Source organism: Morone saxatilis, unplaced genomic scaffold (assembly GCF_004916995.1).
Source record: "Morone saxatilis isolate NCDOM2014 unplaced genomic scaffold, NCSU_SB_2.0 Contig3, whole genome shotgun sequence".
In the NCBI taxonomy this organism is placed as follows: domain Eukaryota; kingdom Metazoa; phylum Chordata; class Actinopteri; family Moronidae; genus Morone; species Morone saxatilis.
The window spans coordinates 15,395,958-15,423,237 of record NW_023339873.1 but is presented as its reverse complement, the minus strand read 5'-3'; the positions used below and the strand labels follow the sequence as shown (position 1 = coordinate 15,423,237).

At 40.9% G+C, this 27,280-nt stretch overlaps 2 protein-coding genes across 2 annotated transcripts; one reads left to right on the top strand and one right to left on the bottom strand.

The window, feature by feature from the left end:
• Nucleotides 1-2,357: 2,357 nt before the first annotated feature.
• Nucleotides 2,358-4,314, bottom strand: LOC118337080 (putative transmembrane protein INAFM2). Its single transcript, XM_035673930.1, has one exon. The coding sequence runs from the start codon at nucleotides 3,890-3,892 to the stop codon at nucleotides 3,317-3,319; it is 576 nt and encodes a 191-aa protein (XP_035529823.1). The 5' UTR covers nucleotides 3,893-4,314; the 3' UTR covers nucleotides 2,358-3,316.
• A 2,755-nt stretch (nucleotides 4,315-7,069) lies between these two features.
• plcb2 (phospholipase C, beta 2) lies at nucleotides 7,070-25,443 on the top strand. Its single transcript, XM_035673715.1, has 32 exons — nucleotides 7,070-7,153; nucleotides 7,418-7,495; nucleotides 8,199-8,267; nucleotides 9,096-9,236; nucleotides 9,665-9,744; nucleotides 9,867-9,920; nucleotides 10,056-10,131; nucleotides 10,381-10,481; nucleotides 10,897-11,057; nucleotides 11,143-11,289; nucleotides 11,373-11,530; nucleotides 12,998-13,080; nucleotides 13,257-13,341; nucleotides 14,625-14,844; nucleotides 14,931-15,013; nucleotides 15,114-15,210; nucleotides 15,332-15,416; nucleotides 15,575-15,699; nucleotides 15,975-16,126; nucleotides 16,575-16,739; nucleotides 16,928-17,027; nucleotides 17,197-17,301; nucleotides 17,477-17,541; nucleotides 17,689-17,779; nucleotides 17,903-18,385; nucleotides 19,007-19,190; nucleotides 19,779-19,920; nucleotides 21,147-21,211; nucleotides 21,757-21,816; nucleotides 22,034-22,089; nucleotides 23,306-23,394; nucleotides 24,638-25,443. The coding sequence occupies exons 1-32, from the start codon at nucleotides 7,070-7,072 to the stop codon at nucleotides 24,806-24,808; spliced, it is 3,855 nt and encodes a 1,284-aa protein (XP_035529608.1). The 3' UTR covers nucleotides 24,809-25,443.
• The last annotated feature ends 1,837 nt before the right edge of the window (nucleotides 25,444-27,280 follow it).

Sequence of the window (27,280 nt, the reverse complement as noted above, 5' to 3'; positions counted from 1 at the left end):
TGATGTAGGTTAAGTGGAACCGAGGTCTGGCCTGGCCCTGCGACCCTGACAGAACCTCACACAGGCAGGTTGGCAGTCCCCACTGAGCTTGTGCGTCATCCCCCTGGGCCTGGCATGGTTCAGGATGTAACAACCACGCCTCAGCAGCTGCCCTGATTAAGCAGAGGCTGTGCACCCCCCACCCCCCACCCCGCCAGCCTGGAGACAGGAGGCTAGGCTGACAAGGTGTCACCGTGCTGTCTGACATATTGATCTGAGGTTGGTTCTTTGTGTTAGCACCCTGTAATCAAAGCCTTCGAAAGCCTGTCTGTATAAACAAAGCCTTTTTTTCAATATAATGTTTTGTTCTGTGACATTTCCTTACGAATACATTGTTATCATAAGCTTCATAGAATTACAGTTACTGATTACCTATTGTATACCTGAGTGTCACACAGTATTTTAGCACTACAAACTAGCAATGATTTAAAAATTTATTTTTAAAAAAGTCTTACGACATTACGACATTATACACTCCCTGAAAGATGACAACACAGTTCCCAAGTATACACACAGCTTTACTTTTGTTTTATTATGCATCACTCCACACTTTTGCCCTTTTATTAATTGAAAAATTGTTCACTGCCTTCATATTGTTCTCCTGTATTGCAGGACTTCATGTTAATATTTCATAACTTTTGTGATGCCGTCTCGCTCAAAGAATGGTATATTGAAAGGTCTTTAATTCCTCTGGCTTTGCTGAAAAGGTCTCTTGGTTGTAATGTGTCACCCCCAAACATGTCACATCTGATGAAGAGAATAGTTTTCTGAGAAGCAGAACTTTAAAGCCCCCTCCACTCAAAAATGTGTTTTGTTTACTGTCACTTCATTTGGATGTTTGAGCTTCGCTTTGCAGAATGACGTATGTGCCCATTAGGTTCAGGGTTTTTTAATAAGGACAAAAGAGTGGATGTAATTTGCAGATTTTTTAAACTAGGGAATTGAGCTAAAAGTGTATCAGACACAATTCAGGTCATTTTTCTATGGTTGGATGTTTATGCATGTGCTAATTTACATTATTAGCATTATAAATCGCAGCAAATCTTCCTATATAGTCAGTCTTACTGTACATTGTCTCATTTGTCTGGTGGATGGTGCAATTGTTTTGCTTTTGGCATTAGATTTGGCATTAAATTGAGCAATACAGCTGAAATCTGTTAAACACAAATGACAGGGTAAGCAGCTGTGACAACTGGCTTTTTTAAGGATTTGATCAATGTATTTCCTGTTTAAAGAAACTATGCAATGTAATCCATTACCTGGCTTGAGCCACAAAACAAATTAATCCTATACTGCACTCTAATGTAACATATGACTGATTTCACATCAGATAATGTAATCATCTGCCTTGGTGACTGCTTTCAAGAGTCATAAGGTCAGATGCTGTGTCCTGACTCAGCTGTAGCCTCCAGCAATAACTGTCATGGCTGATGAATTCCTTCATCAATAGGTTGGTCATTACTCCTCTCATACATTACAAGAAGCCACAAGAGGCACTGAAAACACATCTGTCAAGGCCGTGCTAAGTATATACAGAGGCAACAGCGGCATTGACAGGTCTGTCATTGTGTTATGCACACTTTGTATTACATTTTTCCAGCACACATGGTTTGTGCTGTGATGATGGGGGATGTTTGTGTCTTGTGCTGTCTTCCCTGATGAATGGACTTCCTGTTTAGCTCACCAGACACATACCTTGGCTTTGGTTCTGAAAATCTGTCATATAAACACAACATTGCATGTCATTACTATTTATATCACATCGTAGAAGCACTGGCTGCTCAGCGGGAATCAAGTTGTTTTATTTTCGGTGTGATAGTGAATGATGCTTGTCACCGCCGGCATGGAAACCAAACCTTTCAGGCAAACAGTCCTTTTTGGTTTAAAATAGCACCAAGCAGTATTGTGTAATGTGTTCCTTGCTGTTTTGTACAGTGCAGCAACAGAGCTCTCAAATCAATACACCTCCCTCACATGCTGCTGAGAGAGCGCACGGGGTGGTTGGTCTTATTTCCACTTCATAGTTCACCACATGTGACTGTGTGAAGTGGTTCGAGTGAGAGCTGCAGCGACTGAACTGTGGCAGACTGGGGAGATGAATGCTTCTCTTTACACGAGGAGCAGACAGTCCCTCTGATCACACACTGGACCCTTCCATCAGGTGTTTAAAGCGCCCCCCCATCGAAATTTCACGGGAATGACCATAAACTGAGTGCTCTTTGTATCTGTATGGTTATTATTATTTCTGTTGATACTGCTGCTTCATATCAATCAATGAATGTGGGTTTTGCACATTCTACTTTCCTTTAATAGTCTGAAGTGAACCACAGTTAATTTAAATCAATTGGACCTTTCAGTTTGGAAGATGTTAGGAAAAACCTAACATTTATTTGAATATATATTATCCATTCTGGCTCTGAATAAATAAAATATCATCAACATACAGGATAATTTCAGTGATTAATTCATGATTTACACAGATCTATTATAAAACCATAGAAATGAATCATTTTCTAAGGATGTTTATTTGTACCTTGTGATATAGTTATACCTATTATACATACTGTACCTTTAATAAAAATCATCTAATTACACTAAAAGTTCATCTAGGCCAAAAAGATGTATGCCTGCCCTATATGTACATAACCAAATACACAATACATTTACATGGTTATATGCACATACCTGAGCATAACTCAATAATGCAGGTTCTTCTACTCGGAATCCAGGTTTGATCCATGACAAAGAAATACAGCCTATGGTAAAATGCAGTAATGCAGTATTGATCTAGGCCAGCCGATGAATGGCAGTGATGTTAAGCGTTGTGTGCCTGTGAGACATATATATGTCCTGTAAAACCAAAAAGCATCTCTGGAGCCTGTGTCCTATTAATTTAACAAAATATCTATGCCACTCTTGTACAGGCAGGCTAGTGGACTCAGAAGCTGTCCGAGGTAAAGTAGACTCACACCGATTTAAGGCATACAGATGGCCTAAAAAAAAAAAAAAGCATAGTTGGTGTTGAAGGGGAAACAGTGTTCATTGAAGAAGCAAGGTCTCCTCTTTTCTTAGCCACGGGGGATTCAGAGCGAGATCAGTTCATATGTGCAGTCCAGCATCCATTAGAAGCTCTGCAAAACGACTTTAAAGAACAAGACCATGTGTGTTATCCGACCTGCGGCTTTGAGTCTGTAAAACACTCCATGTTGGGGTCAGTTTATGTGTGACAGGGGGGTTGTGGTGGTGGTGGTGGAGATGAGGCCCGATCAGTCTCCTCTCAGGGACCGGCTCGGCTCGTCGGGGAGGTTGGAGGAACAGTGGCAGCATCTGCAGCCGCCTGGTTGGGGTCGCGGTTGTGCGCGTCCCTCTCCCCCTCGTCCTCCTTGAGCGCAGCGCCAGACTCCGCGGTGCTTGACGGGATGTAGTGGTTCACTCGGGCTTCGGACGTGTGCGTCTGCCTGCCCGAAGTGTCCGATCTCTCCACGCTCGGGTGACCGTAGAGTCCTTTCCCCTGCGTGGTCTGGTTGAGAGATAGCAGCCCTGTCTGTGTAGAGTTCCACTCTGAGACATTGCTGCTTGTGGAAAAATTAGTTGAGATGTTTGCGGTGGGGGTGACCTCATTGGGCACCCCCGGCTTCCCCGCAGAAGAGGATGCACTGGTAGGTTTCCAGATGAGGCTGTAGTAAATCGCCAGGATAATGGCTGCTAAGGACACGGACAATACATATGCAAAAACAGTGGCTAGTCTCACCCATTTCTTGTTAGTCTTAGCAGCCATCTTAGCCTTTTTGTCCCCCGTATAAGTAGCAGGTTTACCCCTCTCCATATTGGGCATGAAGTCCCGCTCTCTCATATTGCCCCTATTTTTTCCTCGATGCTCCACCACCCCCTCCGTCTTGAAGCCTTCTTGTTATCCACAATCCGAGAGAAGACAGGAAGCAGAGGGCTGAGTAGAAAAGATGCTGGACCACCTTGAACCGTCCGCACCACAGGACTATTTTGCAGCTAAACTGATTTCTTGTGATTCATTGTATCGCAAAAGCGCTGCGCCTCATATTCGGTACCCAATGCAGCATTGCGTTTCATAATGGACATCAAGCATCCACAGGCTGATGGCGCGTTTCAGCATCCGACAGCGGCGGGACAAATCTCTACCCTATACGACATTTCCAGGGAACAGCTGGCTGTAGGCCCCCCGGTGAATCCGCAGTATAAGATTTGATTTATTAAAACGATTAAGTGAGATCATACGGTACACAACTGTCTGTCTTATCCAGCAAATGAAGTGGCTGGCTCAGCTAAAAATACAGGAGAGGGGGCGGGCGGTGGCTCTTAAAGAAGCAGCAGCTGTGCAGCAGCCCGAGAAGAAAGCACAGAGGGGGGAGAGAAAAAAAAAACCCCACTCATCACCTCCACATCAGGATGCTTGTGCCGCGCATGGAGAGGAGGATGTTGTAAGGGGGGATGAACACTTGTCCAAGTGACGCTGCAAAGTGTTTACCTTACACTGCGCGCACCCAAGTGGAAAGGATGAATGTTAGATAGATAGATGAGCCAACAAAGTGGTAATTAATGAAAACTGACCGGAATTTATGAATTATGTAATGCTTATCCAATCCACTGATGCACTTTTGAGCATAACCAGCGCCATATAGGCTATAGCAGATGTTTGCTTCATTTTCTTTCTTTTTTTTGGCCTCATCCTACCTGTTGGCCGATCCAATTACAGCGCGTCATTTCAGCACAATGGACAGCGCCGGGAATTTGTTATTGCGCATGTCCTCTGGGAAGCTGTAGAGGTGAGACAGGTGAAAGGTAAAGGGGCAGCAACGTTTGGCGAGTGATGTGTCAAATAACTCACATAGCTATCAATTAAAACATAATAAACAAAAAATATATTTTCACAGAAGCACAAACCTAAGTTTCTTATTCATATTTTTACTCTTTAAAGTACTTTTACTACTTAAAAAGTATTTCAGTTGATTTTAACCTCCATTTCATTCCTGCATCCAGCCATAGCCTAGATTTTTTTTTGCTTAGCTGTTTCACATTATTATTTATATGTGGCCCATATCAGATTACAGTGTGAAGAAGTCATGGTCCTGAAGTAACCCGCACCATGAATGTCAAAAGTCACATGATTGTGACATGATTTGGACCACAAAAAAACAAAAAAACAACAACAACAATGGCCCAAAAAAAATAGTGTCACAAAACCCGTATATGGTAAAATTATGATCATAATATGACTGTGTTGTAACATTCCTACTAAGCCAATGACTAAGGATAAAGTACATTGTTGTGACTGGCTCTCACAAAACTAAATGTTTCAACTGTGCAGCCAATCCTGATACAGGAGACGAGCCATCCTCCCACAGGCCCACATACACTGACATTCAGGTGTTTGCAGAAAGGTTTATTGTTTTCATTACCATGTTTTATAATATAGGGAGTAGGAAGAGGATGATGATCAGCTGTAATGTGGAGTTTTCTTCCTCTTTTTTGTTCATTTTCATAGAATCATGAGTCATCTAAAATAAACAGTCTCTGGCAGTTTGTCAAACATCAATCGTCTGGTCCCTGACTGGCAGAATGTTTGCATTGGATATTGCACGGTCTTAAGGTTTATTTGAATAATATCCAAATGACTGGGAATCTTTTGTTGAAACAGCAGTCAGTGTCCTGTCTGGAGTAATGAATGACACTACATTATGGCCCTGGACAGGTGGTTGTGGCATAATTTGATAAAACAATAAGCTGATGAGTAAATTAAGATTTGGTATTGATATAAATGTTACTATATGTGGAGCTGCGAGCAGCCATTTATTTACATTGAACAAAAACAACATTAATCAATAAGATAAATAAGCTAACAAGTAATGTTTCATACAGTTTATACATCCTGTTTCCTCCATTTCTAGTGACATTGTTTCAAGTTTTACTTTGCAGCCATAAACAAACATCAATATGTTGATAGCAAATGGCAACTCAGAATCACTGTGTGAAAAGCAGCAGTCAAAATCACTTATTAAAAGATCAGTTCACCCATACTACAAGGAAAACATTTTCTCACTTATCTCTAATGGTGTCTAGACATTCAGACACTTCTGAATATATTTGCCAGGTTTTGAGATGTCCATGTGTGAGATTTCTGCCTCCTCATCAATACAATGGAGGTGAAAGGAGTTTTATATCTGATGCACACAAAATTGAAAATGTACACACATCTAGAAACAAACAACAAAGGCATAGAATAGAATAGAATAGAATAGAATAGAATAGAATAGAATAGAAAGACAAGATATACAATTAGAATTATTTATTGCGCATAAAGAATAAAGGTGTATGTAAAGGTGAATGAAGGGGTGAAGGGGTAAGGGGATGAAGGGTGAAGGATGAAGGGATGGGGGGATCCAGGATATCAGGGTCATAGACGGATGGATGGAGGAGTCTGTAGATGGACTGTGTCAGCTGGCAGTGGGAAGATGGACTGTGAGGGAGCTGGGAGTGTGGGAGCTGTCTTTCCTTGCTCTAAGACAGAGAGGGAAAAAGAAAAAGAGGGGTTTGGTGGAAGGGACTTGAAAACGAAGTCGAGTCGAAGAGGAAGTGAACGGATAAGGGGTGCTTAAGTACTTTTTGTGTGGACATGAGATAAGTTCAAGACATGGTCTTTGTTCCTGATCCTAGTTATGAAACTTAATTTATCACTCAAGCCACAAAACACAGAGTCAACTTTGAACTAACCCTTTAATAAACCAGTCTTTTTGCAGATACTTGATGCTCAGAGTTCAGATTCATAGTAGCTTGATACCTTTCACCTTTAGTCAAGTTACTTGTTTTGTTTTTTTGTCAACCTCATTTGCAATGCATATTCCCCCGGGGTGTTTCCTGACTACAGTCAGAGTCTATGCACTAAACTGCATTTTAGTGTCTCTTTTGAATACAGATGGAGGGATGGTGTGCAGGCTGAGAGTGGATATATTTCAGTTATAGCATTAAACTGTGACAAAGGTCACACTAGAAGGGAAAGATGAATAAGAAAAGACACTTTCTGGAGCAACCAGAGGTCAAAGATTACCTGGTCAAAGGAGAGAGATTTACAAAATGGTCAGAGGTGAGTGAATATTTCAATAAAATCTGTACAGTGAGTTTTTATTTTTCCATTCCTGATGAACTGATGATTAGTTTAATTTGAATCCCACCATAGTAACTTTAATCAGTGATATATAATGAACTGTTCTGGAAAATGTAGGTAGTTGTATAGCATAAATTATATGATTTACTATCAACACATCATCATCTAGCAGCTCTGTTTCAGAGGTTCAAACTCAATAAATGTGCAAAATGTGTGAAAACTAATTCCCTTGTCTCCATCAAGGACTCCACCAAGACTGTTCCTGTCACCATGAAGATGGATCCGAAAGGCTTTTATGTCTACTGGATCAACCAAAGCAAGGTAATCAATATCTAGAGTTTGAAAAAGAGAAGAAACCTGCCCTTGCACAATATGTCAATAGGTGCAGGGAAGTGTTAAGTGGCTAATAGAAATGAAATGGCTTTTTTGCATCAGACAAAAACAACCTGACAGATTTAAAGATAGATCAAATAGAAGTAGTCATGTTTCAGTGACTCACATCCAGTGTGTGTGTGTAATGTGCATGTAATCAGGATCTGCCAAAGTTGTGGGATAGCTGAAAGCTGCATTGCACCTCGGTCCCAGCAGCTTGTGGAGATTATTGATTGGTGCTGATGTGGGCTCACCATCCTGCTGCACAGTGCAGCTGAACAGTGATGCACACTCCATGGAGAGGACTATCTGTCTTTTCTGTTTTATCTCTGTCTCTCTTTCTCTCTCATTGAGGCACCTTCTGGTTTTCATCATATCACAAAACCAGTGAGGCATACATTGAACGTTTGTGTATGGGCTCATGCTGTTGTTGACTTTAAAGCGCTAATGTGACTGTCCCTTCCAACTTTCCTACACGATGTTAAAAGACATTGCAGTCAAATATTCTTCACACAAACAGTAAACAGTAAAAAAAGTAAATCACATAGTTTTTGCACTTTGCCAAAGGATGACTTGTATCTAAACCCATATTTGGACGGGTGCCTACATGTTGAATGCAGTATCGAAGATGATTTCTGCTTCTTGTTTCTAGGAAACAACGTTCCTGGATGTTGCTACTATCAGAGATACCAGAACAGGGAAATATGCAAAACTTCCCAAAGTAAGTTCAGTATCATTCTTTAATGTAGTAACCTAAAATCTGATCCAATTAAGTTAAAGTGGTGACTTTGTTATGTAAGAATCTCTGCAAGCGGCATGCAAATAGGGTGTCAACCCCTTAGTTTGCCCATTAGTATGAGAGGCATATTTGCATTGCAAAAATGGCAATGGACACATGTACCCAGGCTATTCTCCCACTACAGAAACACACGTCACACTGAGTCATGATCTGAGATTTCTGTAAGTGAGCGTCTGCGTTTCCGCGTAGTCCTTTTCCGCTTCCTCGCTGGCCTCTGCAGAGAGTTGCAGTATGCTGCAACCATCGTCATCCCTCACTGAGGGTTCAGAGGTGAAATCTGAAATCTGTTCCCTTCAGGGAGAGGGCCGAGCTCTACATCATCCCTGACTGGGGTGCTGCTGGAAGCACATCTTCCTCTCGGGGCCCTGAGGAGTTTTGGGAAAGCGGCTCCAGTGCTGATGTTAGCTCTGCACATTTGAACGTGGCATACAAGTGATTCATTGTAGAGTGGCAGATGAAGGAAGGTAGTACCTAAACCACTGGCCAGCTTGCTGCTGTTTGTGTTGTATATGAACGTGCATGTGTGCGTGTGTGTAAGAGAGTGTGCATGTGCCTCAGATGTGCATATGTTTGCATGTCTTGGTCAGCAAATTTGCCTGTGTTGAACAAGCTCCCAGAAGAACAGAGGCATGATTTAAATTCTTTAAGCAAATATAGGGTGAACCAATAAAAAAATGAGTCATTAAAGAGCCTAAACATCATATTTGGAACCAATAAGATCTAATTGGGTTCTTCTTCTGCCTTTCACAGCACCCCAAGGTTCGCAACGTGTTCAACCTGGACTTCCCAGACAGCAACCATCTTGCCAAAATATTTACCATCGTCTCAGGTCCAGACACCGTGAATCTGACCTATCACAACTTCTTTGCCTCTAAGGAGAAAGTGACACAGGTAATAAGCCGCTGTATACACTGGCTCTGTGTGTTATTGGCACCGTGTCCTTCCTCTAGCTGTTTACAATCCTCCCTTTCAAATCCCCTCTGATTGTTCAAACATAGCCACAGGCCATTAGCCATTAGACAGTGAGCTTTTGCTACCCACCAATAACGTGCCCTCTCTCTCCCTTTTAGTCTTTATTAGACTTTATGACTCCAATATCCGGATTTAATCAACTGTAATGAAATCACAATTGTACTTTGCTCAAACACAACATGCACTACTCTCATTTCCTGAGGTACTATCATATTAATGCCCCCTAGTGGCAAGTCCATTTAAAATCTGGTTTTAATGGTTTTAGGGCTAATGACATTTCAAGCACAATTCATGTTGACATTGAAAGTAAATATCACTGTTTTTGTCTGTAATTCAATGCGCAACAGAACTGGGCAAATGACATTCTTGCAATTGCCTACAACGCTGCAAGAAACAATGCGTGTAGACAGGTCTTCCTGGAGAAAATGTAAGTGAACATCATGTCACCTGACAGGTCAGCTTGTATTGTTTCTGAGTGAACATGGTACACTTTATTTTTCAGTGTGTGAAACACAGTGTTGGACTGAAAGCCTTTGTGTTCAATCTTAGATACATGCGCCTTTCTCTTCACACCAACAAGGACGGCAAGATCCCAGTGAAAAAGTAGGTTACAGTGCAACCATCTGAAGGTGTAGGATGAAACACACACACACATACACACACACCAACAAACAGTTAGTTTATACAGTAGATTTCCATATTTCCTACTCAACATTTGACTGTGTTTTTTTTTTTCAGCATTTACAAGATGTTCCCTGCGGATAAGAAGAGAGTGGAAAGTGCCTTAGCATCAGCACACCTCCCAAAAGGAAAGGTTAGATAATATAGACATTTTGGTGGATTGATTGTCAGTCCATCTGTCCATCAAGACTTTTTACTGCAGATTTTGACACCTCTCCCCATAATGTCCCGTTGTTATCCTTGACTGTTATTTCAATGTGTAATAAGACACCCAAACTCCTGTGTAAATGCACCAAAAAAGGTCAAATGTGTGTGCGTTTTGGCTTTGCAGTAGCAAACAGGTTTTGATCATTCAATGACATATGTTTTTTTTATATTTTAGTATGATACCATAAAGCCTGATGTCTTCACCGAGACTGCCTTCAAGGCCTTTTTGTCAAATCTCTGCCCTCGGCCTGAGATTTATGAGATTTTCACTTCCTAGTGAGTCTTCCTCTTCTGTGCTTTACTGATTATCTTGTGATATGCCTGAATAATCCTTGATTTATCCTTTTACATCCTGCAGTTTTTCTTATCTACCATAGCTGAAATTACATATTATTCTTCATATTATTCTCTTCTGTCTTGCATTTATTTCCACAAATATCCTGATCATATTTTTCTTTCATATTCTAAAATTCTCAGTTAATTCTGTGTCTAGTAGCCAGAAGCATGCTTCTTTACATATTCTAATTTGGTAGCACAAAGCCAGACATACCTGATGACAGGCCTTATGCTTGAACCTCCAGTTTGTGCATTATAGTAGCTACCTGGCTCAGGCTCAGGTAGCAGATAGTAAGCCAGGAGAAACATTACGTGGAGCACTGATGCGATTGTCACGCCTCATTTTGCCCTCCAGCTCCAACAAACCCACCATGACAAAGGAGAATTTCACCAAGTTCCTCAACGAGAAACAGAGGGACTCTCGACTCAACGAGGAGCTGTTTCCACGTCTGCGGCAGGACCAGATCAAGGCTCTGATTGACAAATATGAACCCTGCTCCTCTAATTCAAACAGAAGTGAGATTCTTTGATGAATACGAGATGGATAATGCTTTTGTACTTTTGTTGAAAATTCTAACATATCTCTCTTGATCATCTGCAGGTCTGATTTCTCCAGAAGGCCTCTTGTTCTTCCTGATGGGGCCGGAGACATCAGTTGTCATGCAGGACCGACTGGCCAAGTGTGACGACATGAGCCAACCCATACCCCATTACTTCATCAAGTCCTCCCACAACACATACCTGACAGGTCGCATACACACCACTTTGATTTTAGTTCATAAATTCTCATACTCATGAATTTTCAGAGTATTTCTGTCTGTTACCCTGCAGCTGGTCAGTTCTCTGGCGTGTCCTCTCCTGAGATGTACCGTCAGTGTCTGCTATCTGGCTGCCGCTGTCTGGAGTTGGACTGTTGGAAGGGCAAACCTCCAGATGAAGAGCCCATCATTACCCACGGGTTCACCATGACGACTGAGATCCTTTTCAAGGTGTTTTGGCACATCTTCACTGGGGTCTCATACACTAATTTTCACTGGTCACTCAACATTTTACGTTTTAGTTTCCCTTTGATACATTAACCATCTGGATCTCATACAATCTAAACTGGGGTCTCAAACTGAGTCTGGCTTTGGGTCCTACAGGAAGTGCAATTCCATTACTAACATCATACGTAACAAAACAGCCGAAAAACAACAAAAAATCCCCAAAACCTGCTCAACCATAAATCTGTGGGCACCTTTGACTTTTGACGATATTTTGCATCAAATACAATTTTTTGAAACAGATCTTTTTGTATTTTAATAATAATTAATAATAATAATTTTTAATACAAATAAATTGTTTGGATATGAACAGATAATGTGTACATTTTTGCAGTACTATTTGTGTTCAGATTTTCATCAGAAGCTTTTGTCATTGACACTTTATTTTTATCTGACCCCCCTCTCATTGCATGCATAACTTGCATAAAATGTAGTATACAGTGTATCCAGCTAGCTAATATGGCCCGTTTTTTACCTTCTTGGGTAGTACTTGGAAGTCTTCAGACCAGCTTTAGATTCATGTGGACCTCCTCCCATTATATACACATATTATAAAGACGGCAGTACAAATACAAATCATGCTTTATTATTTTATTAAGTACATGATTAAAATATTATGTTCTCAGTATGTTAATGTTATTGTATATTTTGTTGACAGTTAAACTCATGACAAATAATAACTGAATCCACAAAATGAAGCAGTATAGATTATTTATCACAGCTTTTGTTGTAAGTCCAACCCACTTCCGGTGAATATCGTAAGTCTTGGACCTTTTCTAGTAAATGGCCAACCTCCAGATTCCTGTAAGCACAGTTTGCATTGTTTCAATATGACATCTTCATTTACACACTTGCCAGACGAACAAAAGAGTGTAGAAATGTGTCACGGATATTATTAAAAGCCTATACATTTATTGATCATGCCCAAGTGCACATTAAAGAGCAAAAGAGAGTGAAGGTTTAAAAGTACACAGTACTACACAGACACACACACACACACACACAGGCAGGCGCCCCTGTCATCCTCTCACACTCAACACTTCCATTTAAGGGCAGGGACACAACACCTCAGTTCAGTTAACTGTCAGCCTCTAGATGGGATTTGCGGAGATGTGAGTTTGGAGCTGACTTCAAGGCCTCTGCATAGAACCAATAGTTCTGCCATTTTCGTCATGTTGTCTCTTTTTGTGTTTTCAAAGATAAGCCGTGATTGTCTCAATCTATTGGTCTCAGGCTTTTATGTGATTTTCATGATTTTATTCTATTTGTACCCATATTTTTTGCTGTTTGCTGCTATATCATCGGTTTATTTTTGTTTTCTATAGCTCTCTCTTTAATCCTAATTGAATTCAATAAAAGTCTAGTTAAATGCACAAAAACCAAACATACCTGTCTCTGTTTGATGTGTGACAGGATGTGATTGAGGCCATTGCTGAAAGTGCCTTCAAGACCTCACAGTATCCCATAATCCTTTCATTCGAGAACCATGTTGACTCGTAAGACCAGAGTTTTTCCATGATCTCATGCCATGTAATGTTATTAACACAATGTAGTTATGTTCTGATGTCATTATAAATAATGGAATATAGATGGAACATATTGATGATATAATTGAATATTTGTTCTGGTAGCAACAGCAGACTGTAACAGGTGTTACTCTGTTTTATTCCAGGGTAAAACAGCAGGAGAAGATGGCAAACTACTGCAAAACCATATTTGGTGATGCCCTGCTAACAGAGCCACTGGACAAATACCCTGTGAGTACCCTGCTGCAACACAGCTCGCTGTCAAAATAATAGAGTTAGATAAAGTTGATATATTGGGGCTAGTTAAACAGACTTTGTGTGATAAATTAGATAAAAGACTATGTTATTGTTCTGTTGTTATACTGTGAGGTTCAGCTGAGTTCTGCAGTCTAACCACATTAGCATGAAGGCAATAAATGGCGATGTTTCATGTTTGCACTCTTTCTTATCTCTGCTAGACATGACTCTCATAGGCTCCTGTACCCATCCAACTGATTCATATCAACAGCCAACGTCTGTTCACCTCCTCTCAGCTGTGTGTGTTATGCGGAGGAGTGTGTTTGTATTCCTGAGGCAAAGTGCGGACATGTTAAACCATCTCAAATATTACTAGGGCCATGGCCAGGATTTCAGAGAAACTAGTTATGATTCAAAATTCTCCCTACCCAAGTTTGGTCTGACACCATAAAATGTTATCTTCTGACACGATGATGTTAATGCATTTTTAAGGCAAGACACTACAGGCAAAAACATTGTTTTATCATGCAACAGTCCATTTTGGGCTGTTTTGCTTCCATGTCTTCTTTCAGACTAGTGAAAAGAAAAAACAATTTAGGTGTTTACAGTTTAACAACACTGTGTATTCGCCTTAAAGCGCTGCAATATAATTCTACAGGAGAAATTCATTTAAGATTTTTGGTGTACAATAACGTCGCTTAAATTGTTACCTGTAAAGATAATGAGTCTAAATTCAGAATTTACCTTAATAAACTACCATGTGTGTATAATTGTAGAATGTAAATGCCTTCTCTGGTTGTTTCACAGGGAAACAGCTAACCTGGCTCCGTCTAAAGTTTAAAAAGTCAGCCTACCAACACCTTCTTCATTTTATTTGTTTAATCTGAATACAAACTGTACAGGAATCTTGTAGCTGTGAGGTTGCCAGGCAACCAGCAAACCAGACTCCAGGAAGTCACTGGGCCCGACTGCGAAATGAACTCAAGCCAGACTAGCTTCTTCCAGTCTTTGTGCTGACCTAAGCTAAGCTAAACTAAGATAAGCTAAGCTGTTGCTGGCTGGCTGTAGCTTCATTTATGAGAGTTGTATCGATGGATCCTTACTGTTTAACATTTCAAACTATTTATTTGAAATCCCCACATTCCCAAAGACAATTGCATTTTGACATTGGTGTCCTCAATGTTTACAGTAGTTACAGCCCTGAACAAGTATTGTTTTGTCACTGTTTACCACAGGTTAGTTTTAATTTTCTTTTCTGTTTTTTCTGTAACATCCAGCTGAAGCCAGGCCAGCAGATCCCCAGCCCATCTGAGCTCATGGGCAAGATCCTCATCATGAACAAGAAGGGTAGCCATGAAAAGCCAGCCCAGACTAAAAAAGCCATCACAGCAGCCACTGAACAGACCACAACCACAACCACAGCTGCACCTGCCCCCGACCCAAACACCCCTTCACAGGATCCTGCCAACCCAGCCCCCAGCCCCCAGGAGAATCAAGGTTGACTAGATGAACCTCAAGCCAAATCAGATTACGTTCCAAAACCAGACCTGTGTCACTGACATTATGTTTACATGTTTAACCAGAGGGGGAAGCAGCTGTGGAAGACAACGAGGAGCAAGAGGAGACAGATGAACAGGATGAGGAGAAAATGAAGACATCAGATGAGGTAGAGTATTCGGTGGTCATGACACTTTTATTGCTTCACATCATGCGTGTCCTGCTAAAGCAGCTCAAACGTCACTTAACTTCCTGTCAATCCCCCACAGGGCACAGCTGGACAAGAAGTAACAGCGTATGAGGCAATGTCATCCCTGGTCAACTACATCCAGCCCAACAAATTCATTTCTTTTGACAATGCCAGGAGTATGTCTTCATTTAACCCTAACTCAAAATAGATTTTTTTACAACATAAAAAAACACATGTAACAAAATCAAAGTCATTGTGAGTTGTGCAATTCTTCCTCCCCTTCTTTTATTCTCACAGAGAAAAACAAGAGTTACGTCATCTCATCTTTTGTGGAGACCAAAGGGGAGGCAATGATTGCCAAGACTGCCGTTGAATTCGTCGAGTATCCTTTAAGAGTGCTGCAAATGTTGCTCCAAAATAAGGCTACCGGTGTTAAATGGGCTAATTATCATTTTGTTTTTTTATGCTGTCATAAGAGTATCCTGGTGCACGTACAAATACAAAGATATAAAACTGTGCCTCCTAAACCATCTTTCTCAGATACAATAAGAGGCAGATGAGCAGGATTTACCCCAAAGGAACAAGAATGGACTCATCCAATTACAGCCCTCAGCCTTTTTGGAACGTGGGCTGCCAGATGGTGGCGCTCAACTACCAGACGATGGGTAGAAATAGACACACAATGCCCTGATAACCACTTAAAATATCATAAATGTGTTGCACTACATGAAAACTCACTGTTTCTTTTAAATCTCTGCTTCACTCTGACATATCCTGTTTCATTTTTAAACCTGAGCTTCTGTCTTTCACCACAACAGGTCAGTGTTGCACCTCTTTTTGCTGCACAGGCCTCTGCTGTGCTTTGCATCCCAAAGGCTCGCTGCTCCTCTTTGTGCTGAAGAGAGGGGGCATGAATGGGTCTGTTTGTGTCTATTTTCAGATTTCCCCATGCAGCTGAACATGGCTCTGTTTGAATTCAATGGCAGAACGGGCTACCTGCTCAAGCACGATGTTCTGCGTCGCAGTGACAAGAAGTTTGACCCTTTCTGTGACAGGATTGACACAGTTGTGGCAAGCACACTGACCATAAAGGCAGGTTCACAGCCTTGTTATTATTATGCATCCCTGTGGCGTGTTTGGCATAGGGATTGTAGTAACTGTGCCAACCAAATACAAAAAGAAAACAGTTTAAAAAAGTGAAAAAAGCTGATGCACAAACAATGCATTGACAACTGTTTTTGCTCTTCTAAATTGAGCAATAAATTAGCCACAATAGCCTTGGGAAGTCAGTCTGTGTATAGCCATGTTTGCTTGGTTTTCCCTCTGGTTTAGATGCAGAGGCCGTAATAATACAAGCGTCATGCTGAGAGTGATACATGGTTCCTGGTATTCAGCAGACTCCTCATGAGTGAAAACCTGAGCTCTATTTATATCCACTGTGTCCTGAACATTGGTCCACACAACAATTGAACAGGACACATCCACACCCATACTGTTGTTAACCTCTTTATACGTGTATGTCCTTCACCTGTCTCACTAGATCTATTCGGGACAGTTTCTGTCAGAGAAGAACGTGAAAACGGGAGTCGAGGTGGAGGTGATTGGATTGCCAGGAGACCCTAAGAAGAAATATCGCACCAAGTGGTCCACCACACCCAACGCCATTAACCCAGTGTGGAATGAGGAGCCTTTTGTTTTTGAGAAGGTGTGTATCAGTCAGAAGAGAAACATGTTCAAATTGTATTATTTTTAAACCTTTATTTAACCGGGTTATTCTTGTAAGGAAGTAAATGTGTAGGTGAATGTGTTTGTGTGAGCTCAACCATTTTGACCCTATACTGCTGCTGTAGCTGCTTTTGCTCTTAATATATTTGTTGTTGTTATGATGGATAGATCCTGCTCCCAGAAATGGCCTCTCTAAGAATTGTAGTCCACGAAGAGAACGGTAAATTCTTAGGACACAGGATCATTCCACTTGATGCCATCCAATCAGGTCAGTGAAACTGAGAAAAAAAAACCTTCATGTTCATGCTTCATCTAATCTACATAATTTAAAATACCACTGAGACATCCAAGGCCAGAATGTTTGCTAATGTGTTTTAGCCAGTTTCTGGATCAGGGGAGCTGCTTTAATTCACAGAGGTTTGCCTTATGCCCTGCAGGTTTCCAACACATCTGCCTGCGCAGTGAGAGCAACATGCCGCTCACTCTGCCTGCTCTCTTTGTGTACATTGAGGTCAAGGACTACATCCCTGCTGCCTTTGCAGGTGCTTGGCTTTTTCACTTTGAGTATTTGCAAAAGAAAAACCCTCTTCTACAACTGAATTCATGTTGTTAGGGTGAAAGTCAGGGACAAGACTTATTTAGTTTAGTTGAGTTTCTATTTGGTTTAAGTATGAATTATTCCTGTATTTGGCACTAACACATTTGGTTCTACCTCAGATTTCACAGATGCCTTATTTAACCCAACAAAGGGCACAGAGAAGACCACAAAGACTCCAAAGGAGGTAATCACTAAAGGAAACTTAACTTGTATCTATCCATCATCTATTTAAACTGGCATAACAGTAATGTCCACAGCTCTCTTAAACCCTTAACAACACAAATTAACTTCATGGAAGATGATGATGTCCTATCATTTTGTGTCCACACAGTCATCCTCCGACTACATTTCTCCCTATGAGTTGCCTCTTGTGGCCCAAACCCCCACGGACAAAGCCAAGGAAAATGAAGCCCCTGCTGCAGGTAAGTTTGTGAAAGGGACACCGTTCAGACTTCATTTTTGAAAGCTATGGCTCTTGCAGTAGCAGGTCTGTAGTGTTGAATTAAGAGGCTGTATTTGATCACTGAACATTCCACTTCCCATAGAAGCGGCAGCAACCGAACCTAAACCACCAGTTGAAACCAAAGACGAAACATCTCAGTCTCCACCAGAAGCAAATGCAGAAGAAGCTAAAGAAGAGGCTGAGAACAAAACTGACACTCCACAACCTGAAGCAGAACCTCCTCAAGCTCCTGCCGCCACTCCTGCTGAAGATCCAGCCCCAGATGCAGAAAGCACCACATCTGAAACCCTTCCTGAAGCCATACCTCACCCTGAAGAGGCAGCTACTGAAGAGGCAACCCCTGAGAAGGAAGTGGTTTCAGAGCCAGAAGCAGCTCCTGAAACCAAAGAGGAGCCGGTTAATGACTCCACTCCAAACCCTGAGCCTGCCTCAGATGATAAACCAGGCACAGAAGCTGTCAGTGCTGCTGAAGAGCCTGCCGCTGCGGTTGTTCCCTGTCCATCAAGTACATCACCCGAATCTGCAGGTCCAGATGACTCATCTCAGCCGCCGACATGCAGCGAGGGTACGTGCTTCATGTGCTGTACTCATCACAGTTTCCATTCTGTCAGTACACTGCAGGTAAAGATCCCTGAGCAGTGGTGGAATGTAACTAAATCTATTATTTGAGGTACTTTTTCATGCCCTTCCATCCAGTAAAAACCACATATCTCCATATTTGGTCAATTTAACTTTTTCTGATAAACCTAAGGATGGTTCCTTTATGAGTTCAGAAAATTCTACTACTACTTAAGCTAAATAAAGTCTTTAAACCTCTCTTAGATTAGCTGGAAAATATCTGATCTTCTGATCTACTTTATTTACTTCAAAACATCATATATCATGGGACAGGCACAATACCTGTGATACTTATAGTAGATTTTGCTGATAATACTTACATAGCTTCACTTCCTAAGATTTTGAATGCAAGACTGTTATAGTGGAGGATTTTCAGTGTGGTATTGATACATTTATTAAGTAAAATATCTGAATCCTTCTTCCACCACTATCCCTGAGAGGGAAATTACAGACCAATTCAGGCTTTTTTGCTGTTGGATGGACAAGTTTAATTTATTATAAATGCATATCCACTGCAGACACAAGCAGGAGGATTGTTACAACAAAGCCCTGTGTGTTTCTGCTGCAGAGCCTTCAACTGTGACTACTGAAGAACTGACACAGCACAAGAACTATCTGAAGGTCATCAAGCGTCAGGAGAAAGAGATGAAGGAAACAGAAAAGAAGTATCAGAAAAAAGGAGAGGATCTGATTCAGAAATACTCTGACTCCTTCAAGGCCCTCAAGAAGAAGACCTCGGTGAAGAAAAAAGAGTGAGGGAACTTATTTGTTTCCCGTTTGTGGTCACAGTGCTTTTGGGAGTCAGTTTACTGAAATATATATTTACATACTGAAATATGGTAGGAGAAAAAATGTTTGACAAAGGACAGTTAGATAGCAATGACAAAGGAGGGGTGTCGTGTCATAATTTCCGAGAAGTTAGGTCCGTCTGTCCAATTGTTTATGTTTAGTCATTCAGCAAAGACTGTTCTGTTATCTACAGTAGCAGTGAATTCTACAGCATATTAATATTGACCCACTAATTAAGTTGTTGTTGTTTTGGTCAGTGTCATTAATGAGATCATACACAGAGAATACTCCTCGGCTAATGTGTTTTTCTATCTGAAGCAGAATATTAGAATGAAGAGAACGGTTAAATGAATATGTGCCGCAGTGCTTTTTGTGCACAGGCCTCCACACTAAGCTTTCAGTTATTCAAGGGCAAATGAGCAGCACTGTGTAGGATTTCCAGCAACCACTTGGTTTTATATTCATTTCTGTACTTGTAGGGGTAGTGGCTGTTAGTCGATAAACTCTATTCCCCTTGCATACGTCCTGTTATTTTGTTATGTTTTCTCAAGCGGAGGGGGAAACACCCCTGACTCCAGTGTAAAGATGGACCAGGTGAAGGATCAGAAGGAAAAAATGCAGGTTGAGCTGCACACTTTGTGGACAGAGCAGTGTGATCAGCTGAAGAAGAAGAAAGAGCAGTGCGCTACAGAGGTTGGTAAAATACAGATTTATGTTAAAAACTCCTAAAAGGTGGCTCATTCAAAAATGTGAAAGCTGCACACAAACAACAAAAAATATTTGTATTATTAACAAATGGCTATGTGTAAAGTGAAAGGCCTCCCTTGTGACAAACCCACACACAGTTCCCCTCAGCCATACAGAGTGTTTTAGTGTCTTTCAGCTCATTGTTTCAGTCCGCAACTTTACTGTGTCAGTTTAGTGTTCAATGAAAAAGTCTAAAAACTGTACACTACCTGCAAAGAACATTTTGTAGATGATACTGAAACAAACACTGAGAGGATTTTTACTTGTAACTGTCACCCCTCAAAGTCTGAACTAAATGGTTCATCAATTATTTTGCCATCTTATCAGAAGTAGGTTCATGTGTAGCAAAAGAGGGGCCTTTATGTTTGATTTTATTATCAGAAAAACTATTGCTATTTGTCAAATGAACCTTTTTGCAAGAATAAATTGCCTGCATACTTTTTCATTGAAGATAATTATTTTTATTCCCCTATGCTGAATATTCTTCTCAAGCACAGTCAAGAACAGTGTCTATTTTTACATTTCATTCATATATGAAGATTTTTAAATGGGTACCTGAAAGTCTAGATATGCTGCTTGTCCTGTTGTAACCTCTTCTCATGTGATCCTCATCCAACCACCACTCTCCTCATACCCACCTCTTGGCTGTCTTTATTACTTGTAATGATTCATCCCAAAAATAGGATTCATTTCCATAGTTCAGTATGTATTCACATCTCTCATGGAAAACCTTATTTTACCTCTCTGCGTTATGTGCCTGGGATCACGGGCGAGCAGCCAGGGCTTTAGAGGATCTATTGATTATACACCAGTTGCAGGTGCTCCGGGGTGCTTTTAGCATAAGCTCTGAATCTGTATGAGACTGAGGGGTCAATCAGGTAATTTTCCAAGGGTTGCCACCTCATTAGAGAAAGTGTAGACTGTAGTGTAGAAGTGCTGTGGAGTGAGATGAGAGTTAACATCACACATGCAGGTCTTGGGCCAAGTGCTCTAATCAAACCTAAAGCCAGAGTTCATGCAAATTAACAACAGAGGGCTGAACTTTAGTTTGGCTTAAAGAGGAGAGATGTTAATCACACGCAAATGGGCATTGTTATTTAGAGCTACTCAAGTCAAATTTTCTAGCTTTATCCTGACTGTGATCGTGTCACTTCCTTCTTCTATTGTGACAGAGGCTGGCCAAACTGTTGGAGATGGCTACAGAGAGACACACCAGTGAACTGAAGACCCTGGAGAGGTGTGAGCACACATACAACACATTTAGGACATGCTGTACACACAGAGAGTGCACAGGGCTTTGCTGAGTGTGTCCAATCTGTGCCTTGAGATTTCAGTGTGACACTGTGTGTGTCTGTGTGTGTGTCATCAGAGGTAGAACATTTGACATTTTGCAAAGACAATACCTCAAATAATAAATGAATCACCTCAATGTGCGGGTCTTCCAATGTCCTTGGCTGGCTTATGGTGTTCAGGGTGTGTGTGTATGTTTGTGTATGTGTTATCCCAAGTCCCCAGCTGGCAGATGGTTATCTCAGGATAACCATTATCCAACAGGTGTTTAAACAGCAGTGGGGAAGCGAAGGCAGCCCTGGTCATCTGCCTTTTCCACACAGACACTATAACATCACATTTAAGCCTTCCTTTCACTGAAAAGGTCACATCAGAGACACACAGCCTGCAACTCTTGTATTAAGGAAAAAGCTTGTTTATAGGGAGACTTTTGATTTTTATATGTTAAATCAAACAGGAGTCCTTACTTTCTGCCTTTGCTTTGTTTTGCAGTGAAACCAAAGAAAATAAGAAGAAAACAGTCTCCAAACGTTCATCCTCAGAGAAAGCAAAGTGAGTTCACAGCATGACCTTCAGTTACTTTATATGTTTCCATTCAATACCATTCCTCTCACCACGGTGACAGCTTATGAGAAATATGAGAAAACAAAATGAGGAGAAGCTTCTTCCTCTGACACGTGGCATTGCACATGAAGCCTGGCTTGATATGATGAATTTTTAACATTATGTACAAGAGGTCTAATTGAAAATTATAATTATCTTCTCTTAGGCTGAAAAAGGCAATGAGCACAGAGCTGTTGGACGAGACTAGTCAGTCTGATGGTGCAGTAAGTAGCCTTTTAAACTCGTTGAAAGTAGCAGACTTTTTGAGCATGTACAGTTAAAACAGTTAAACAGTTGTTTGACATTTTGGGAAATGTGCTTATTCGCTGTAGTGCAGAGAGTTAGATGAGAAGATATCAATCCTTTCATCTAACTCTCTGCAAGAAGGCATATAAGCGTGCATGTCAAACAATTAGTTTAAAGGAAATAGCAATTCACATGGAAATTCATACCTGATTTCGACTGAAGTCTGAAGCTACACACACAGTAAATTTACCATATTGACATGAATCTAAAACAGTATTAACATTACAGCTCACACACAGTGTAACTATGGTTACAAGGAATCAGCAAGTATCTAAAGATCTGAACAAAACGTGGAAAAAATATCACCTTAGGCATGTTACAGTGCTTTCCTTTCATGCACCTGCACACATCTTCACATACACCCACATATTTGCTTGCACACCCACACGCACACACGTACACACGTACACACATGTACACACATTGTTGAAATGTAAGTACACATGAACATGCACACCCACCATTCATCCACATACACACACACACCCTTTTACCCACTTAGTAAAGTGCAGTGGGTCCTGACCATAGGCCAGGCTTGTCCATTACTCAGAAGCTGTTTACAGGGAGCAGGCTAATCCACGTGTGGTCGATGACTCACTGAGCTCTGCTCTTGTTCCTCTGTTGGCTCATCAAGATTCAGACCTGTTGTATCTAGGTTAAAGACCCCGCCATTTCACTCCTCTCCGATCGACTCTGGGCTGGCTGGCAGCAAACCCCCCTCATCCTTCCACACATTAGGGTCGCATTGCAGCTCATTTTGATCTACTTAATCAGCAGTTGCCCATTAATTACGGCACCTATTTATAACACAATCACCTTTTTAATCAGCACAGTCTCAGTATTGAATGGCTGGGTGCAATAGGGGCTGTGTAACCGAATTGGACAAGTCCAACCTGTTGTGACTTAAATGTATTGATTCTCTTGCTCAGGTTGCATCCCGTGGGTGCCTTCCTCTCCAGATATACACACTCACACACTCACAGGGAGGAACATGAGCAGACAAACAGCTTATACACATGCAAACAGTCTTTATCTCTCACTTGATACCACATGCACACACACGAACAAACTCAAACCACAGATCGATCATGTTTTTCAGTGAAAACATGTTGTATTGTACTTATTGTGTTGTTACAGTCTTCAGATTACAGCTCACAGCAAGAGGCGCTGATGAAGAAACAGGCTGCTACACTGGAGGAAATCAAGACCCTGCCTAATCAGGTACACATGATGACACGCTATCACTCTGACATTTCCATAGAATAAAACTATGGCTCATAGGAAATAAACCAGGAACTAAAAGTTTCTTTAGCACATTCCTGTTTGCTTTTCCAATGCATTTGAAGGTCCGTGTAGACTAGACAAAATATATCGATGGCAGGTTTACCAATCTGCAATGTTAAGGTGGTCGTTGGTACATCATAGTAACATCACCCTGACCAAGGACGTTTTCGCCACCTGGAACTATCGCACAGTAACTAAATGGAGCCCTTGGTTCCTCCAGTCAAAAAGTAGATTCAGTTCCAGGGTTTTTTAAAAGGTTCTTGGTCCCCTGGGAAATGTTCATGTGTTGGAAACAGCCTCACTCCTCTAACATCAACCATAACCACTATATATGCCTAAACCCAACCCTTGATCTAAACTTAACCAAAAATGTAATGGCTTACCTTGTGGTCATAAGCATTTTGTCCCGTTTTTACCCCAATTACTTCCCAAAAGGTCCCCAAACTGTGATAAATATGTGATTAATACACATATCTACAATCCAAAGTATGCTGACAACAAATTCCCCATTTTTTGAATGCACTATCAAATGTGCCCATCTGTCCATTTAGTAATTATATGTAATATTGATGCATGACACATCCAGTTTAGCCGACTCAAAAAATACAGACCAATCTTCCACCGCTGTAAATGATGTCAGAGCACTTTTATGACAATGCTTTGCTTTGAATTGGTGAAATCTTCGCAGCTGACATTGAGAAAAGAGGTGTTGAATTGTTCAGACATTGACGCGTGAATGCCAGATGGATGTTTTTCTGTCTCACCAGTAGTATTAGCTTACAAATACAGTTTTTAATATTGAGAGAAGCAGTGGGAAGTGCTAATAGATTAAGGGACAAATGAGGATAATATGCAAGCTAATCTTTTCTGCATGTATTTATCATTGATTGAGTATTGTACCATTTTCCCTAATACAGGCACAATGTTGCATCATTAATTATCCTTAAGATAGCTCAATATCTTTCTTATTCAAAATCAGTCTATGCCACTGGGTTCAAGCTAGCTCCCAAGCTAGAGCTTAGCAGTGATCTTTACTTTCACCAGAGCCAATATGCAAATCCATTCTCTAAAGATTATGATAAGCACCTGGCAGAGAAAATTAACTATAAACATGTGTCAATCAGTGTGTACTTTCAACAAGCCTATAACCTCTAACTAACTTTTGGCTCTGTGTCTGCAGCTCAATCAGGAGGCCCTGAAAGAGCACGAGCAGAAATTGAGGTCTCTTCCAGCAGAGGTGAGGGAGGCTGTCAATGTGTGTGTCGGGGCTCACTTTCCTGAACTGGTTGATCAGGCTGGAGACAAGAAGGTGGATGGAGTGGGCTTCTATGGAGATGTCTTCCTGGGTTAGATGTGATCCCTGGCCCTTCAGTGTAACCCTGTCCTAACTTTTCCCCACTCTTATATCTTTTTTAGACCTGTTACATAACCTACAATCGGAGCATAACTATGGAACAGTAGAAGAGTTTTCAATTAGGGAAGCTCTGTGTGAAATTTCAATTTAGAGGTGCTATTCATAGAGAGAGTTATTTTGAGAGTTTTAAACAATAATGATGTTTTCATGGATGTCCTGTAGAGCAAAAAGTTAGGTAATTCAGACATAATTTTCATTTTCGCTTTTACTCTTTATTTATCTTCCTTTTGACTAATGAAAAATACTCTAATACAGTGACAAATATCTTCCAGATGAAAGTCCATCACCAAAAGCCTTAGTTTGGTACTCACAGTCCCCTTTCTGTCCTCTTAATGAGTTAAAAAATTGGAATAAATGTAGCACAAAAAATGTAGCAGCAAGAAGGGTTATCAGAGTGTGCAGGCTGAATCGAGACAATGACTCCATCTGTCACGCATGTTGTGTGATACTCAGTGAAGCCACAGCAAAGCATTCACTCTGAGATTTAAGTGGGTTGTTAAGAACATTTTGCAGAAACAAGTGTCCTCTAGAGCCATGGTGATGGAAATAGACCAATATTCCTTTTGCAGTAAGTTTTTTTTGTCATTTTGTGATGAATAGGGCTTAATAAACTGTAATTTTCACTATCTATGTGTGTGTTTTCCTTTATTCTTCAAGGAAGGTTTTACTGAATATGCTTTCAATCCAGTCTTCATTTTAGGAATAAGATGTTTGCATGGAACATGGAAAAATATGGTTATTTATAGGACTGTTTACATGCTTCTAACAGAATCTAGATCACCTGCATCAGAGTAGATGTGTTTTTTTTGACTCCACCACATCCGTAAGTCATTCTGGGATATATCTGACATTTCTGATCCATGTGTCTGAAACCAGAATATGATATTATGCATAATAATTAGTATACACCAAAAACCTGTTCATAGAAGGATACTAATCTACATGTAATGCTCACTGAGATAAATGCTCCCTTTCAGAAATGGCTTGCTTACACAGTTACCCACATTCACACCTGCAAAGCTGCCCTGTATAACCACTGACTAAGCTAAAGAAGGTATGGGAAGCTGCTTTTCCTGCAGGTCTAGAGATCAAACTGACAACCTTTTGTTTACAAACATGTTGCCCTAACCTGAGTTAGAAAAACCTGAATGGAAAGAACTGAATTTAAAAAAAAAGAAATGTCAAAATATTGCAAAGACACTTTTTATGATTGGCTGGGTTGAACCAATTTGATGCTCCTTACTGGAGAATTTGTGCCAGCAACTGTTTATCTTTGATAGATATTAGACTAATGGCTCCCACCATCTTTTCTGGTTGTGACCCCTATATGACCCCTATAATACCAACCAACATCTGCTTGACAGTCCAGTTGATTGTTGCAGAATTTAGTTTAATCTTACATCCTACACATGACACACCATCTCCTGACCCTTCAGTTATAGCAAGTGGGTATGTGCATATTTGAAAAGTACAATGACAAAACTGAATACAAGAGAAGAGTCCACTAGTTCAATAAGCAGTAGGAACGTGAATAAAAAAACGTTGGTACATTGTGCTCTCTCTGTGCATTGCGTCAAACCTCTACGTTGGCCAGTGTAATTTGGCTCATAATGGTATGACTGATTCATAATACCACATAATTGCAGTGTCTTTCCTCTCAAACTATTACAAGATCAGTGATGGATCAAGTGCTCTTTTCAAAACAGAGCCATAATGAAGGCACGTGAACCGGAGAGAATGCAGGTAATTTGGAGAAATCTTCCAACTTAATTTCAGCTCCATATATAGTGCATTAATTACAGACTGGCAGAAATCTGTCACATTAAGGAGAGGCACTTGTTTCTTCAAGTGTTTACACACACATGCACGCATTTATTAATGAACACAGCTCTTCCGTGACTCACCATCCAGAGCAATCTGTCCGTTTCTCTTGTTTCCTTTTCGGTGCGACACCCTTCTTCTGAATCAAATGACATGACTGACATTTAAAAGTGGAGGATCTGGACATACCACGTCTGGGAGACACAGCTTGTGCCTGAGAGTCCTGCCACCTCATGCACAACACAGATGAACTGTGAGTTTTAGAGTGTGAAACCAGTCAGCCCTGAATCACTGGGCTGATAATCTTACATAAGACCAGGAAAATTACGGCAACCCTGTCTCATACCAACTTGAGAGGGATGGCCTGAGCAAGATCTTCAACCACCAGGCAGGACAGACACTGGACGGAAGCTAGAGGAGATAGGAAGAAGGAAGCGTTTCCAATCACACACACATAAAATTACAGACCAGGCTCTGGAGAAGATTTATTAGTGATTGCTACAAGCATTCCTAGTGCATGCATGTTCAGAAAGAAACTTGATTGATTAGATTATGCGATTAGATTAAAAGGTAGGAGAAAGTGAAGAT

Bases quoted from the DNA above. Each gene is read 5' to 3' on its own strand.
- LOC118337080 (XM_035673930.1), bottom strand. From the start codon at position 3,892: ATGAGAGAGCGGGACTTCATGCCCAATATGGAGAGGGGTAAACCTGCT.
- plcb2 (XM_035673715.1), top strand. From the start codon at position 7,070: ATGAATAAGAAAAGACACTTTCTGGAGCAACCAGAGGTCAAAGATTAC. The intron at 10,132-10,380 runs GTTAGATAATAT...TTTATATTTTAG, and splicing joins CACACCTCCCAAAAGGAAAG to TATGATACCATAAAGCCTGA. The intron at 15,211-15,331 runs GTATGTCTTCAT...TTATTCTCACAG, and splicing joins TTCTTTTGACAATGCCAGGA to AGAAAAACAAGAGTTACGTC.